The 15,215-nt window shown below is 34.3% G+C and overlaps 1 protein-coding gene across 4 annotated transcripts in view; it reads right to left on the bottom strand.

The window, feature by feature from the left end:
* LOC149575617 (uncharacterized) overlaps positions 1–15,215 on the bottom strand; it is a 268,148-nt gene that overhangs the window by 214,580 nt on the left and 38,353 nt on the right. For 2 of the 4 annotated variants that reach the window (XM_089815380.1, XM_089815381.1), the window contains exons 3-5: positions 5,997–6,149; positions 3,881–3,930; positions 3,708–3,797 (exon numbers count right to left, since the gene is read on the bottom strand). In XM_089815380.1, the coding sequence (XP_089671506.1) occupies positions 3,708–3,797; positions 3,881–3,930; positions 5,997–6,149 (293 nt within the window). The remainder of the gene's footprint in view (positions 1–3,707; positions 3,798–3,880; positions 3,931–5,996; positions 6,150–15,215) is intronic. The other 2 variants (XM_089815382.1, XM_089815383.1) reach the window with 1 other exon arrangement.

The following is a 15,215-nucleotide window of genomic DNA, read 5'->3' as shown; positions in this document are numbered from 1 at the left end:
ATCTTGTACGATGACGGCAATCCAAAAAAACCAAAAGCTCATCGATCATGCACAAAAGAACCCTAAATCTCGCTAGATCTCGCTAGTCAAAGCTTGGAGGCTCAATTAAGCTCAATCAATCAACAAGTGCAAAGTAGGCAAATGAAGGTGTTATTAGCCTTTTATAGGGGAGAGGATAATGTTACCCCGACCCTAGCCATCGAGTATCACAGCTTCGAGGATTAGGGGTGTCAAAGCTTTGAGGACTTCTTCACATCCCCAAAACCTTGATCCCTAATTTCCTAGTAGAGATCCCTAGTTTTTCTGTGGATCGATGATCAAGCCATCGGGGGTGCAGGGAAGAAATGACTACCTCCCACCCTTAAATGCCTACAATAAAGCCAAAACTATAACTCAAGCAAGACCAAACAAGAAAAGAAAAGAAAAAGGATAAAAAAAGAGTATAAGGAGAAAACAAAAATAACACAAATTCGGACATCAAGCTATCAGGAGCCTAAAGCCCACAATTTGACTAACCTGATGCGATTGACTAACAAGGACCTTGGCAAACAAGACAAATGGAAACAAAACAAAAGGAGCTCCCCATTAGGCCACCATATCTAAATGGGATGTGAGATGTGGAGGTACAACGGGTAACTGTCCTACAAAGATCTTATGTAAGATTTGTTGAGTTAGTTATTGGCAATTCAATAGTGCCCATACAATTTGTCACTTTGAATAGTACACAAGTACTCTTTATGTGGGGAGAGCAATCCACTCCATTGAAGACACAAAACTGATCTCCAATGAGTTATTGAAATCAACGAGGGTGGTGAAATCAAATATTATACAACTCCAAAGGATGTCCCATCATATAGTGCTGACGATGTAGCGAATGGGGACACTTTGCTAGAGACTACAAGAACAAGCAGGACAAACTAAAATTATTGTGCAAATAGCGTGGACCTAGAGAATATGAAGATATGGCATGTTCGAAGCAAAATGATATAGTGGTCATTTCTTGTGTCCTCACAAAGAAGGCTATGTACCCAGACCCACATACAAATACAAGACAAGCTCCATGAAGCAAGGACCCAAGAGGAAAATGTTATGAAAAATGAATGTTGCCACTCAAATGCAATTGTGAGCATGATAACAAATTAATTAAATCAAAAAAATATGCAAGGTGAGTACTTCGAACTACCGTAGCAATTAAAGTAATTGATTAATTGGAAACTATTTCTAACCTTTGAAACAATTGCAATGGGCAAGAATGAGATGGTATATGCTATGACCCAATTGGAATACAGTGCAAATGAAGATCCAATAATTAAAACTCAACTATTAGGCAACCAAGACATTGATCAAATGCATGCAATGGAACCCTATAGGTAATGCCCCTAGAAAGGCTTGCGAGTAGGGCTCCTAGCAAGGTCAAGGGGTAGCGCCCCTTGCAGGGGTCAAGGGGAAATAACCCTTGCAAGGTCCTTTAAGAATAGATCAAACATGTATCATCAAGCAAAGTAGTATGTTATGGTCGGATCAACTCTAACCCCTGGTTGATTATCTCTAGTCACTATGGTCTCATTTGTAATAATTACATGCGAGAATAAAGATATATTTTAAGCTTGTAACCAGTATGCATTGTCATCTTTATTCTTAACTCATGATTTATTTTATCTAATGAGCAGTAAACACACCTACAATTTGTCAAGTGGATTGTTATTGACAAGGAAAATGTTGCATAATGTTGTTATCAACTATGAAACTCAACATGCCACTTTGATCACTTAGTTCCTCAAATAGCGGGAATAGGTAGAAATGAGGAGTTGATTGGTGGTCCTAAATCCATCACAAAGACCATTTGAAATTAATTGCTTCCTAGAAGCAGTTTTGAATGAAACGGCTGAAAGTAGGGACTTAACATTCTTAAATCTTTGTAGAATCAATATCATTTCCCTTGACTGACATGGTAAACAGGAAAGCTGAAATAGAATGAATGAGAGAGGCTAACCCTATTTGACTCTAATGGTATTGCTTATGAAAAGAGACTATGGTACTCTTTACAAAGATAGACTAAGGGAAGTTAGAATTTGGCCATAACCATGGTAGTAATGAAAGAACTTGGGATACCAATACAAACCACCATCAACAATGCTACCACATTGATATTTATTATTTGTCACTACATCCATGTCATTACTGTATCTCAAACTGATCCTCTTATTTCAAATCTTGTTTATTGTGTTTAGAATTTAGTTATAAACTTACCTTTACCTTTAAGATGAATACCATCTAATTGATTCCATTAATGGAGGTTCCTCTTAAGACAACATAGAGTGAGTTTGAATCAACTGAGATAAATATGAAGAACCATATCAGTTTGAAAAAGTGGATATACAAAATTTGCTCACTTCAGGTAGATATTATATTTGGAAAACAACGGGATACGAGATCAAACAAAGATAATCTAATATCTTTCAATGATAAAGAAATTTGCACACGTCCTTCTTCAAATATAAACAACAGATACCTCTCTCTCCTTTGGTTAAAGAGATTTGCTTCCATACACAATTTTTTGCTACAAAAGAATAAATCGTTTACAGTTACACCTTTAACTTTTTTATTAGACTTTTACAGAACTTAGCCTTCTTTATCAGAGTTACGAATCCACACCTTTTCTCAAACACTTGCAAAATGCAAAACCTACATTTCACATCAACATTACCATTTTTTCAGATGATGATACAACAAGCAAACTCAAGCAATACAAGAGATGCTTTCTTCTCCACTGCTTCGCACCCTGATTAGACATTCCCATGCTATTGCCAAGAGCTGAACAAGGAAAGATGACAGAGACATAATCCAAACATCTCTATAATAGCTACAAAGAAAAACAATATCTTTCCATGGCTGTACTCCTTCTAAATAATCTTTTATAACCTTCTCTTAGTTAGGCTTTACCAATTTTTAAGACTTAAACTGATTTGTACCTTAAACAATATCTTGTTTATATGTATCTTTGCTGTCTCTGGAAGTCCCGATAATCATTACAATCATTTCAGGACATAATATCTGGGATAATTTCTTTACTTCAATATTCTGCACTGTACTCTATTCTATTACAAAATTTCAACAAAAAAGAAATGAAATAAGGAAGGCAAAGTCGTAGTCCTAGAATGCATGCAGAATAGAAACAAGATCACGGCAAAATGTTCTTTCTCCCACTGGAAGTCCCGTTGATCATTACAATCATTTCAGGACATAATAATTGGGATAATTTCTTTATTTCAAGGTTTTGCACTGAACTCTATTCTATTACAAGATTTCAACAAAAAAGAAATGAAATAAGGCAAAATTGGAGTCCTAGAATGCACGCAGAAAAGAAACAAGATCACGGAAAACTGTTCTTTCACCCAAAAAGTTATCTCCATATGTTTGCTCTAATATTTTATCTAGGGCACACAGAGAGAGAGAGAGAGAGAGAGAGAGAGAGAGAGAGAGAGAGAGAGACCATAAAAAGCAGTTAGACTGCAAACAACCTAGAAGGTAGCATAGGATTCATTACTCAAAGCTTCCATTCCTAGATTTTAAAGTACAGGTAAGGAAGGTGAAACCGGAAAGGATGATTTTAGTAAGCATCAGTATTTATATTTTCAGAAGAATATATTTTCAGAAGTCAGCAAAAACGCATGATTACCAAACAAGGTTGATTCAATTTAGCTTACCCGCATAGCCTTTAAACCACTGTTCACTACTGCAGCAGGCAAAGATGTCAAGGCAAACGCTAATAGATATTTGAAGAAATTGGACCAATTCTGTTGCAATAAAGTAGTAAGACGTAAACAAGTATAATTTACAAATAGCATTTCCAATAAATATAATATGACTAGACTTGTACCTTTGATATGATTGCTTGAGCTGATTTTCCTTCTAATGAGGCAATCCTATCTGTGTGCAGTTTAATCAGGTTATGCATTAGGCATAAATCAAAGTTTAGCAATTCTACTTGACTACAAAACGTCGATAAAAAGGAAATAATTTATAAAAACATTTCAAAAATATCCTAGTGCTCAATAATTTAATCAATCAATGAAATACAAATCAATAGTGCATACACATTTTCCTTATTATTTTAATCAACATCGGTGAAATTATGCCATAAGAATTATTTGAGAAAATACAAATCGCCTCTAGTCTACATCATAGACAATAAATGATTCTTTTACAAGCTTGGTATTTGCAATTATAGACACTAACTGATTCCAAGTTTTTTTTTAAAAATCATTTTGTTAGTGACTGTTTTCTCTTAATCAGAGATATCATCAGTAAGTTCTGAAAATTCACAATGGGAGCATATACTATTCTGCATCTACAAAATACATGAAAACCCTGGTCTGAATAAAACATTCTATGGGGGGCAAATTGAAGGATCAGTCATGGGACGAAGAATGGACCATTTACTTGATTTCTTCTGAGTCTATGGTTTCCTTGAGATAAATATGTCTGTAGTTCAGGTTAATGTTAATCATCATGAAAGAATTAAACATAACAAAATCTTGAGAGAGAGATTCAAGTTTCATGCTACTATTACAAACCGGCTGCATTTAAACTACAGTAGTAAAATGACATTGTGATTGAATCATTGAAAAGACTTAAAAATGAAAATATTAACAAAATGGAATCCACACACCTTAGAAAAACTTGTACACCTTAGAAGTTCACGAGAGAGATCAATGCCCACAACTATGCACCAACTCACCAAGAGATGCCAATCTTTCTGAAAATGAGGCACCAACCTCCAAAAGGATAAAGTGATAGATGATTGGTCTTCTTCTTGAATCAGTAATGATCCTCCTCCACCACTCTGCTCAAAAAGCTTCTTGAAACCGGCTTAAAATTTTCAATATTTTTCTGATAAAAGTTTTGTGATAATTTGCCCTTGAATTCTGCTCTTAGGGCTACAGTAGTTCACCTTTAATTCTGCTCTTAGGTCTGCAATTATTCACCTTCAGTTGTGCTCTTAGGTCTGCAATAATTTACCTTCAGTTCTGCTCTAGCATTCACCTTAGATCTGCATCTAAGGTCTGCTCTAAATTTGCTATGAATGAGAAGACATTCATTAAATTGCTTGATGATTTGAACCCCAGACAAACTACATTTTTATTTATGCAAGTGCACCCATTAATCCAATGAATGCAACCCCTCGTATAGGTAGGCCAAGATAGCATTTTCTTTAATTTTAATTCCCTTTCACTATGGTGAGTGCCCAAACCAAGGGTGATTGAACACACCAAAAATGACATATTTTGCAAAAATTAAAACATTGCTTTAACAAAGCTGAGTGCTACAGTCAAGGAAGGGTCAGCCCCCTACTCGTAGAATTAAATATTCTGTGCCCTCCTCTCAAAGGGGACGCCCTCAATGGGTTTTGGAGCTTGTTTGGCCATCAACGAAAACATTTTGCAGATCTATCCACCATTAATTTTGCATACCTTTGACATCAATGACAACATTTTTAACAAGGGATGCATTTAGGGGATGACAAGGAATGGGACGCCTTTTTTGAGGGCGTGCAAAGAAACAGCAATCTAAAAAATGGTTAAACTTTAAAAATATAGAAATTTTCAAATATTCATATCTTAAGCCAATCACCATATTTATCATATGACCATATTATAAAACATTAGAGCCGATTTGAGAATTCACTGAGTTGACATAGAAATTAATCAATTTGATCTCTAATCCTTTTGCACTATTATCCATGATTTTGAAATATATACAGATGAAGCTAATCATTAACATTGTATTTCATCAAAGGGACAAATAAGAACCTATATTAAAAGAGATAGGGAAGATAGATAGATAGATGAGATTTTAACGTCCACGAAGCTGAGAAATAGCCTATGGGACACTATACCCACTACACTGACTTTGTTAATTCGGTTCGCTTTTTGTGAAGGTTGATGATGAGACCACTAAACTTCTCAATGTTCTCTTTGTTGAATAGGTTGTACCATGAGTTGTCGGATAGGATATCCACAAATTTGACCATGTTGTCCCTGCATGCCTCACATTCCAAAATGAAGTGTTGTTTGGTTTCCACCTTCCCAGTATTGCAAAACAAGCTGATTCTCTCTTCCCAGAATTCTTTTGGTCGCTTCCACCGCCTGGTCTCACACCAAAGTTGTCAAAGGATTGTTAAAATTAATCTTGTCACAACAGATTTAGATGCTTTCTGAAAAAGGCTTGGAAGACAAAAAATGTCTCACTAACTATTAAGATTGGAAAGAAATATATAAAAATAAAATTTGAAGGTCTGCCTATGTTAAAGCATTAATGGCAAGAAAACTTTTCACAGTCACCAGCATCAATAAGTGACCATAGAATATGTGTTCATCCTCATCATAACATGCAATGGGAACTTGAACTTTTCAACTTGAGCGTACAAAAAAATTCAAGTTCCAATTAGATAAACTTTACATATATATCATCCCATGTCTAACAATTGCACAAAGCTTTCAACAAAATTGCAACAATGTTTGTAATGGAAATGTCATGGAAACCAAAATCACAACATCTAGAAATTGGTTTCACTTTCCCATGTCTCTATGAAATTACACTCCTCCCACGCCCAAATATCCAACTTGTTGAATGTGTACATCAAAGGAGGGAAATTTTTAAGATATTATATAAATTACTTACACCTTTTCTGGACTAGAGGGAAAATAATTATTTTTTTCATACATTTTTGAAAGGGGCATAACATGGTCAAGGGACAACATTTGATATCCCAAGAATATTTTTCATGTTTCAAGGAGGATTCTTGTATGCAAGAAAGGTTAGGGACGTATCCAAGGCATCCTCAATATAAGGACAGCTGAAAAAGATCAAGGGATGTGCCGACAAGTTTCCTTGAAAATATCACTTCTACGAGCAGGTCTAGAAGAGATGAAGCATCATAAAAGCACAAAAATTGTTTCAAATAAATAACACTCCATGTTATATTGGATAAAGTTCGAATATAATTAATTGTGCAATCTTTAGAAGGCAACCAAAGTGAAAGAATATTTAAAGTTGTCCGGTCCCCTCTGTGCACCTAACTGTAATGTCCCCTTTTTGGGGGTTTACCCTTTTATCACTTCCAATTCCCAATTTAGGGTTTAGAATGGGTTTTAGTTATATGGTAGGGTGACTTTTAAATGATTAAAATGTATTTCACACTTGAAAATATCTGAAATTTATTTTCACTTATTGTTTGATAATTGATTCCACCGCCTAATACTCTCTTCAATACTCCTATTATTAAATGAATTCTATTTTTATTATTATTATCATTTAATACTAATCTTCTTGTACTTTTCTAAGATTCTGCCCTTAGTTCATAGATTTTTTCTTTAAATGTTCTCCTACATCTTTCTTACATTACCCTTATTTTACTTCCTTATACCCCACTTTCCATTTTTACATGTACTTTAACAACCACTTCTATTATTCCAGCTCCATCCTACAATTTCAGCAATTTTAATATGTGCTTTGCCCTTTCAATAACATATGGTATTAAACTTCATTTCTTGTTTATATATTCCCTTTCCTTCATAACTAATTATATTAATATTTTAGAGGTAGCCACTTACCTTACATTACTCTTAATTTCTATTGAGTATACCGTTCTTTCTTACATCTCTCCTTTTATGAATTTATTATTAATATAATAATGGTATCTAATCCAAGGTGGCAACAATTACGTTATTTGGTTAGCTGCTCTATTTCCTTCTTATTACCTTATCACTTTATTACCACATCCCAACTTATTATTATTATTCTATTGGCCTTTCGGTCCTCCGTTAAACTTATCTCTTATTGTTAATTCTCCTCATGCCAATTACCACTCATGTGGATCTCTTTTATGCTGGGCAGGAATATGTGTTTTTGGACCATTATTTCCTTTTTTGATGTCCTTCTAAATGTTTAGACGACAAAATATATATGTGGCCGAAGGTGGTAAAGGGGAACCGTCACCACATTTGGTGTGGGACATCCCAACCAAAAAGGGGGAATAGATATTTAATATGGTTTTCTATTTTATTCTTATTTTTAAATAAATATAATTGGATTATATCAAAATTGTCAATTAAAGATTATAAAATATGTATACAATTTTATGTAGAGAGTTAATAGGATTAATTTGAGAAATATATGGCATTTAATAATTAGATATATTTGAATGCTACTAATTATTTTAATTGTATTACACATATTCGTTATGATTATTTGGATCATTTATTATCTTTCAATCTTGATTAAATATTATTCAATGACTTCATTGGCTTACTACGGTAATGATATATTTGAATAATTATCATACATATATTAGTAATGATATTATGTTTATTTTAAGCATGTGATATATTACTATTATATATTTTATTTAGTATTTAGTCATTTATAAAACTGCAATTCTATTTCAAGAGGGAACATGACACTAATTCAGCATGAACTTTCTATCAGCCTATTTTTGAGTTTGCACAGGCTAAGTGTATATGGATAGGGAACTCAATGTCTTGAGGTGAGCTGTAGCAGTAATTTTCAAAGCTTTCTGGCAAACGTTTTATTTTTGGCATGTTTATAACTTTAATAAATTCTATTTTTAGAACTTGGCATTGGCCTCTATTCCTCTTAGTTCAGTGTAGTGGTTTCTAGTTTTGGCCTTGGTATGTTCTAATGTTCTAGATGAGATATTTGATTTTATTGCTAACTTTTTATAAGTTGCTTTGAAAAGTGTACCCTTGCAGCAAAATCGTTTCTAAAAGGGGGGCAATCATACATCCATTTTGCAATGCCAAGGATGGGCAGGTTTGACGTTTTATGAGATTATATCATGGACCTCCTTAAGGTGATGAGAAAAATTGACCAATGAAGAGTAAAATTTCAATATTGATTTTGAGAGCTCCAAAGAGTTTAACCCTTTTGGTTATTTGTGTTGAGGTTTAAAGATCATTTTCTGCAAATGTAATAACACTGCCATTATTATTGGTGTGTTCCAAATGCATATTTAAAGACTTATAATTATGAGAGGAAGAGACATGTCTCTATGGTTAATCATCATTAGATAATAAAAATATATTAATTAAATAACCATATATATAATATTTATATTTTATATATAATATCATATATATTATATATATAAGAATATTTGTCTAAATGATGATTTACCATCAACCATGTATCTCATGATCGAATCAATCCGACTGAAGCTACAAACTTAACAATTTGCCTATGCTTTGTAATTTGGTTTTGGAGGAAAGGAATTCAACTTGAAAGAGCAGTTGCCCTAATTTTATTTAACTCATTATATTCACATTTTGAGCACTCATTTGGCATGCTTAATAACTTGACAACTTACATTTATTTTACCAAATTGATTTCTAGAGTTCATGTTTAGTTGGATCAATGACAAAAGCTCTCATCTAAGTTGCTGATTTTCATGGTCAAATATCCATCCTAGCTGATTGGTGCTTCGGGTTGCCAATTTTCAGTGGTTTGGGGCTTGCTAGAGGATTTGGGCTTCAGAAGATGAGGTCTTGTCAATATTTTGATGTGGGTTGGATTCCTTGTGGTGTGTGGATTTTGGTAGTGTGGTTTGAATTTAGAGAAGATTACATTCAATTTCTAAATGCTGGTGTGAAATTTTCTGAGTTTTGGAAGTGCTTCTTTTGAGTAGCTAGGAACCAAAGATTTGCCCATATCTTTGTGAGATAGAGAGCTATCATTTTGGGTATCATTTTATTGCTTCTCTTTCTACTAGGCACCAATTTTCAAGCTATCACATGTGGCTTTTGGTGAAGAAATGATATTATATACAAACCACCCAATTCTAGAGGGTGGTACACTCGGAAGTTTGGCAAGTTGGGCTTTGAGAATGTCAAACCTGTATCTTTGTATGCTGTAAAACACTACTCTTGGGTCTTAACACCTATTGGAAATGTGTTGAAGCTAGAGAAAATTTAGAAGAGATTTGGTGACTAGGAGGTTCTTACACAAGTTGCCCTTGATCAACTTATGGCTAGTATGGCTCTGGAAACATTTCTGAGCATTCCTTTATTGATTTGAAGTCTTTATCACGTCTGATTTGTGTAATATCCCCTATCGGGACCTTACTTAATTCAACTTATTTTCCTTGATTAGGGTTTGGATTGTAATATCCCCTGACAAGATTAGTCATTCATTCTATTAGATTTAAGTTATCAGTTTGAATTATTATCATTCATGCTTACTTTATTACTATTCCAGCTCAATGATGGAAGGAGTCTGTGTTATCTCAGTTTCCTAGATACCAACTTGCAATGGATTCCCTCAAAGTTTGCACGTCCAATTCTACATCACGAAGGCTTACGGAACGCTGACCCCTACCCTACCTTGGGACAAAATTCCATTGCATGGATTTATACAAGCCCTTATTTGGTAACACTTTAGTCTTCCCTTCTTAGCCAAACCATAATAGGACCTGAGTTTACATTTATAATATTGATTATCAATAATAATACATATATCATTCTTATTGTTATTATAATAATATATATCCATATAAATATAACACTATATATAATATTGATCTCATTATTATTATCAAACATATGTATATCAACCCAGATAACATTTCCATTTCCATAATAGAATTTGAATTAGTTTTATGTCATTAGGATTAATTCATAAGTACTCGTCAACCATGCATATAATTCTTTATTTAAATAACTGCTTGAAACCCCAAAATATATATTCTTCTATAAAGTATCTGTTATCTCCAAAATCTACACCCTGAAAATTTGCCTTAAGTCCTAAAACTCGCAGCGATTTTGGAGAAACATGGGATCAGCCAAAAGTTGTGGGTAACTTATAATTTGGCTGAACCTCCGAATTCTAGGCCGGTTCCTGTATGATATATCTTATACCTTACTTGTACTAATGGAGAAGTGAAAAAATTTAGATGGAAAAGGGTAAAAAGACAACCTTAACACGAAAACTTAAAGAAATAAGGTGATACACCGGATTGATAACATAAAGCACTGCTATACCCGAGACACAATGAAAGCTTGACAAGACAATCACAAGAAACCCCTGCTTGAAAATCCGCTAATTCATATCAATAATTTAAGAGAAGGTTTATGAACTTGAAAATATACGAAAGGAAATTAATCACAATCGAATATATCAATAATGGAAAACACAACTCAAAACCTACGAACAGCTATTTAGATAAAGAAGATACAAGATAAGACATAACTCAGAAAAGTTTACCATTTAAAACACAATTTGAATAACATCAATCACCTTAACGCATACAACTGAATCTGTCAACTCCAAAACTGGTTCCAATGAAAACTTTATTTCAATCAAAGGCCCCAAAAACAGTACATCTACATAATGGATCAGAATAATGGAGAAAAAGGTACTAAGGACACAATCATATAAGCATTTGAACCCCTTCTTCCAAAATAAGAGGAGTATATATCAACAAAACAAGTCCCTCAAAACAGGAAAGCTGGGTCGAAATAATGAGTTAACTCATTATTAAAAACCACTAAAAACTCCAAAAACATGCTCAAAATATCCCGAACTAAGGTTCCACCATCCATGCATGAGAAAAATCTAAAAAAGCCCCCCAAACTGCCAAAAATCACTTCATAATGCAATTTGAAATCTTCAGTCTGAACTATGCCTCTAAATATATCAACTACAGCTGCCCCTTGAAATTTGACATTTTAAATCCAACTCCTTCCTTAACTCCATTTAATTGCATGATTTTTAATTATATTTCTAATTGCATGAATGTTTATTATTTTAATAACTAATTTATAAGATATCAATTATAAAATAATAATTACAATCGTTTTAATACTTCTGCAATAAAAAAAATAAAAAATAAATTTAAAAAAATCATGTAATTAAATGGCATCTTTCCCTTATTACTTGCATTACTTTTTTAATTTTAAAAATTGCATTTTAAACTCATTTATTGGCTTTAAGTTGATTAAATCAACTAAAGCATAATAAAGCTTTAAACAAATGCGCATGCAATTTTTTAATTAAGACACATTATGCATTGTAACAAGTATATGCAAAAATAAAAATAACCCACTTTCTTCAACATGCAACCGGACCCGAAATTCTCTTAAATGGCATTAAGGAATTTGATAAAAGGAAGAAATGAGGGTTTTATGTTGTCATTTGGTTTTGTGAGCATTCGCTGGAGTTAAGACGTGGCAAATAGGGTTATTGCAAACCCTAGCCGCCTGTTATTTTCATCTGCGATTTGCTCTCTTGTTTGGATGCCCTTTTTGGTGAACAATGCCGCTGTTGGACAACCATTTTACTGGAATCTTTGCTATTTGGTCTCTGTTATGGCTTAGCCGTGATTGAGGGTGTGAAAATGCATGGATTTTTGAAACCGACTGGTGTTTGTTTGAAGTCGAGGGTGCTCAACCCTGGCCGCTGCTCAACCTTTGTATAAGGGAAACTTCTGAGGCCGACGACTGGTGATTTAATCTGTCTTTCCCCTCTGTTATGGCTTCATTTTCTTGTAGATTAGCTTCATCTTGAACATTCTTCCATCTCTATGCTGCTTTTATTTTTTTCTTTGTTTGTTGTATAGGAAATCTATAAAGCTAAAAGCAAGCTTCCCAGATCTGTGGTTTCTAAAGAAAGTTCTCTGCTCGTTTTTTACCATTTAAACATTTTCAAGCTATGAAAATAGCCTATACCTCCATTCTTTAAAATGGCGACTGGAACAGAATAAAGGTTTTATACATGTGTTGTTTGTTTCTTTGTCTCTATCTCTGAATGGGCTGATTGTTGTTTCTCTTTGGCTGCAAGTTTTATTACCTAGCGTTTGCTTTAACAACTTTAAAATACAATACCTTATTCCTGAAATACTTTGTATTTAACCCAGTATACTGATGCTGAAATATGGCATTCTTATATTTCGCATATTGCAATATTTACAGATCCAAAACCATTGACAAATTTTGTGGAAAAAAGAAATAAACTTATTTGCTGGAGTCGATATGTGTGCATTTGATTCTTTCTCTCTTCTAGCAATCTATCCCTGTTAAGTTTTTCTCCAACAAATCTGTTCCACATATATCATACTGTTTGCAAAAAACGTGAAGACTTGTGGCTACTGAAAATTGTTCCCTTTATGCACTGATTGACTTGAGGTATTTCAATTCCCTGTTACTTTGCACCTGCTTTCTTTTGATCTTTTGCTGTATATGAAATCTCTATTAAGCTGTTGACAACAAACCTGTAGATAAGAGATTTTTCCTTATCAGCTCCTATTGCTGAAAGCTGTATATGACTGTCATATTTTCTAATGTATCAGATATGATTTTCTTTCTGTCTCTTTGCTGTATACCTGATGTTTGCCAAGATCCTCCTGCAACTAGTATTATTGATAACACGATCTCTGCTATTATTTGTGACATCTTTCTGTTGTTAGCTAAAAGATACTTGCAACTAGTATTACTGATAACACGATCTCTGCTATTATTTGTGACATCTTTATGTTTTAGCATAGATTTCTGATTTCTATTCATTACATTGTCGTGTCTGAATGAAACAAAAGGTTTCACGTAATGGAATACATGTCCCTTTAATGTTTTCTTTAACTTCTTGCTGTAATGAAATAGCAATATTCTTTACTCACTTGAACTGCAGCTGCACTTTGAATTTTTAGATTCTACGCATTATTTTTTATTGTAGAATGTGACTTTGTTGCTTTATGTCTGTCAAAGCAAAAGGTTCCAAAACTAAGATAGTTTGTCCCTTTAATACTTTATTTTTCCACCGTGCTTCTCTCTATCCGCTGACGTATGACTGTATCTTACTGAGATGAATAGCGTATAGGATGCTGAAAGTGAGATGAAGTGAGCCATCAGCATTGCCTAGATCCATTGGATCTAACCATTTCTTTTTGTAAATGCAGGGATTCAAAGCACAGCAAGGGCGGGATCTGGAACAGCAAGAAGATGGACGCAGTTGGATGCCACATCACCAGTCATTACAAGCAATGACTGGTGCCCATGAACTTTTCTCCCTTTACTCTTCTATCCAGTTATTGATTTCAGTAGGGTATATGTGTATGCCAGCATGTAGGGACTACTCTCACAGTCAGATGTGTGGGAGAAATCTACTCTCAGCATTTCTTTTAATTTTTATTTTTTTTGGTTTGCTCCATCATGCAAACATTGAATATTATCAAAATGAATAAAATACATTTCTTTGATGCAATTCTGAAAATTACTTGAAAGTAATAAGCATGTATTTTCCTTCATTTGAACATGTGTGAAAAATGAACAACAGTATCAAAATATATTTTTGTATTCTCTTCTCTTTCTTTTGAAGAGTTCTCCTTATATGTATCATCTTCTTCTTTTGTAATTCCCCCTCCAATCCATTTGACTGTTCTTATATCTTTTTTCGTTAGAATGGATGGGCATGTTGTTTTGTATGGTTATGACTATCGAGGAGAATGGTGCATTCTCACCTATTTGAAGTTAAAGTTATTTCATCCTAGATCCTAAATCTACCAAGAGTGCCAAAGGATGTGGTCAAGTTGACCCAGACGCTTAGAAAAGTTTATTTTCCTATCTTGGAGGATCCTTCGAGGCGAGGGAGAAGTTGTTCAAGAGACCTAGTGCTCAAAGGTATTCGTGGAGCCTTATTCCCACCACCTAATCCTGCTTGGCCAAGACGTAGTAAGTCCTCCTCTCCTCCTGTTTTTCGTACACAACCTTCAGCTGTGTGCAACGCCCTTACTTTGCATGGAGTAGCAACACCAACTTCAGTTACTTTCCAACCCGTACCTATAATCCTACCACCAACAATGGCAGTACCCTGGGGTAATGCTATTGGTCCTCTTCGTTTGGCAGGGAACAATGATCTGCCTAGAGCCTCAAGAAGACCTTTCCTAAATCTAATGGAGATGGGAAGGTATCAGCAGATGAACGCATTGTTGCATTCTTTGCAGCCTACAGTGTAGTGTCCCCGCAACATGAAGATATTGCAGTTCGAATGTTTGTAGATAACCTAGTTGATAACGCATTGGACTGGTTTCAACACCTCCTTGTTGTGTGTATAACTACCTGGGATGATACGCGTAATAGATTTAAAGCTCGATTTAAGAGTACGGAGGATGAACACACTTTATTATCTCAACTCACCCAAATCAAAAA

The sequence above is a fragment of the Cupressus sempervirens genome, chromosome 2 (genome assembly GCF_028749045.1).
Source record: "Cupressus sempervirens isolate cs-2001-9-10 chromosome 2, ASM2874904v1, whole genome shotgun sequence".
NCBI classification, from domain to species: domain Eukaryota; kingdom Viridiplantae; phylum Streptophyta; class Pinopsida; order Cupressales; family Cupressaceae; genus Cupressus; species Cupressus sempervirens.
The sequence above is the reverse complement of the archived record's forward strand: the minus strand, read 5'-3'. Positions and strand labels throughout refer to the sequence as shown.